The sequence below is a fragment of the Carcharodon carcharias genome, chromosome 20 (genome assembly GCF_017639515.1).
Source record: "Carcharodon carcharias isolate sCarCar2 chromosome 20, sCarCar2.pri, whole genome shotgun sequence".
NCBI lineage: Eukaryota > Metazoa > Chordata > Chondrichthyes > Lamniformes > Lamnidae > Carcharodon > Carcharodon carcharias.
Genome location: NC_054486.1, coordinates 50,182,517 through 50,184,717, shown reverse-complemented (window position 1 = coordinate 50,184,717; position 2,201 = coordinate 50,182,517). Strand labels below are relative to the sequence as shown.

At 50.1% G+C, this 2,201-nt stretch overlaps 1 protein-coding gene across 1 annotated transcript; it reads left to right on the top strand.

The window, feature by feature from the left end:
- Window positions 1-296: 296 nt before the first annotated feature.
- Window positions 297-1,775, top strand: LOC121292328 (insulinoma-associated protein 2). The gene has a single exon (XM_041214181.1). It carries the CDS (start codon window positions 297-299, stop codon window positions 1,773-1,775), a length of 1,479 nt encoding a protein of 492 aa, XP_041070115.1.
- Window positions 1,776-2,201: the final 426 nt, after the last annotated feature.

Here is a 2,201-nt window from a genome sequence, read left to right as displayed (position 1 = left end):
AGACCAAGCCGCCGTCCTCCTCTTGTCCCTTCTCTCCACCTTCCGCTCCATCCTTAGCGTCCCTGCTCACTGATTGGACTATCACTACTCTTAACAAATAGCTTCTCCATCAATAAAAGCAAGGCCGTCATGTCGAGAGTCGGTACTGCAGTTTCCTGACTGCTTTGAACATACATTCAATCCAGACACCTAGCAAACTACCCGATTCGTCTACTGAAATCTGTAGGTAGTCCTCCCTCTCCCCACAAAATAGACGTTAATTCACCGTTGGGGAACTATCGAACACCGGTTTAAAGATGCCGAGAGGATTTTTAGTAAAAAGGAACAATAAATCGTCTCCCGTTTCATATAGGATTCGGACTGAGGACGAGGAGCACCAGCTGCTTGAAGTCCATCCTCTGGGCGCGGATGCGCGGGCAGTCGCAGGTCCAGACAGTGTTTCACACAGGAACAGCCCAGACCCTCTAAACGATGGACTTACACAGGATAACATCTTGAACTCGGCCCATAGAGCGGACGTGCTATCAGAGGATGGTGCTTCAGAGGAATTCTATTCTAAAAAGACATTTTCAAAGTGTGGCATCTCAGGCTGGGCTAATGTCTCCTACACCCCCATCAAACCTACTGACATCAAACTGGAAAACGCTTTTTTGGACAGATGTTTAAGTTCGTCAGCTTCTGTTGACTCTTTCTCTGCGGCTGCTTCCTTGAAGCCAGTAGAAAGGTTTCTGGTGCAGCCCTCCTTACCCCCGGTAGATGTTAAGCGGGGCGGTATTACTCACCTACACCAGGATCCCAGGCACCGCAAACACAAAGCCAGCCCGAAGAAACCTAAAGTAATCAGAAAATTGAATTTCGAGGACGAGGTGAGCACTTCACCTGTTCTGGGTCTAAGAATTAAGGTGGACGCCTGGGACTGCAAGCCGTCAGCATCAGCAAACAAGCTCCTGGCTGAATTTATCTGCCAGTTGTGTAAGGAGAGATATTCAGACTCTTTCTCTCTAGCCCAACACAAATGTTCCAGAATAGTCCGGGTCGAATACCGCTGCCCCGAGTGCGATAAAGTCTTCAGCTGTCCAGCTAACCTGGCTTCACATCGCAGGTGGCATAAACCTCGTCCAGGGGGGAACAAGAACGGTCCCAACCCCCGGAAGGAGAGGCAGAATTGCCCTACAGAGCCGGGCCCTGTAGATCCTGAAAGCAAAGAGAACTCCAAGAGGCTGGGCTCTGGGGATCAGAGCAGCAGCAAGTCAATGGGCGGCGCTCAGACCATGGACAGCTCCAAGGACACGGACTCGCCTTGTGCGGGCACTCTCCTGCCTCCTGGAGCTGGCTGGAAGGTCGAACGCTTCGAGTGTCCTTATTGCAGCAAGAGATTCCGGCGACAGGCTTACCTGAAAAAACACCTGGCCGCCCACGAAGTCGCCAGGTCCACTTTTCCCAACCGTCTGGAGCTGAGCCGGATCACCTTCCCCTGCCAGCTGTGCGATGTGTACCTGCCATCTGCCGAGATCCGCAACAAGCATCTGCTGTGGCATGCGGTGAGCCGCGGGGAAGCGGCACTGCTCAGCCCCAGCTGCGGGCAGAAGTGCTCTGCTCCCAGGCCCAAGGAGCATGACGACGCCGGGGACCTGGAAGGTCAGCTCTTCTCCTGCAAACACTGTCCATCGACCTTCTTCAGCTCCCCGGGACTCACCAGACACATCAACAAGTGCCATCCGTCAGAGAATAGGCAGGTCCTCCTCCTGCAGCTGCCCATCAGGCCAGGCTGTTAATGTAACTTCGAGGTGTGTTTCTAATCACTAAGAAATCAAACAGGGAATTCAGAAGAAACTTCTTTACACAGAGAATGTGTAACTCACTACCACAGTGGGTGGCTGAGGTGAATAGTAGGGATGGATTTAAGGAGAGGGGAATAGAGGATTATATAGATAGAGTTAAGTGAGAAAGTGGGCTGAATGGCCTATTTCTGTACTATATGTTCCATGTAATTCTTTCATCTTTCTCAAAATGCGCAGCAAAAGACTCAATCAATTCTTGCTCACTAAATAAATTCTGCAGTAACTTGCTCTTACAGCTGCCTAACTTTCTGCTCTATTTGATAGAACTGTTTCTTCAAAGCATTTAATGACATTGATTCACTTAGTAAATGTAATAGACCTGAAACTATTTTTAAAGTGCACTAGATGCTCAGTGGAGGT

Bases quoted from the DNA above. Each gene is read 5' to 3' on its own strand.
- LOC121292328 (XM_041214181.1), top strand. From the start codon at position 297: ATGCCGAGAGGATTTTTAGTAAAAAGGAACAATAAATCGTCTCCCGTT.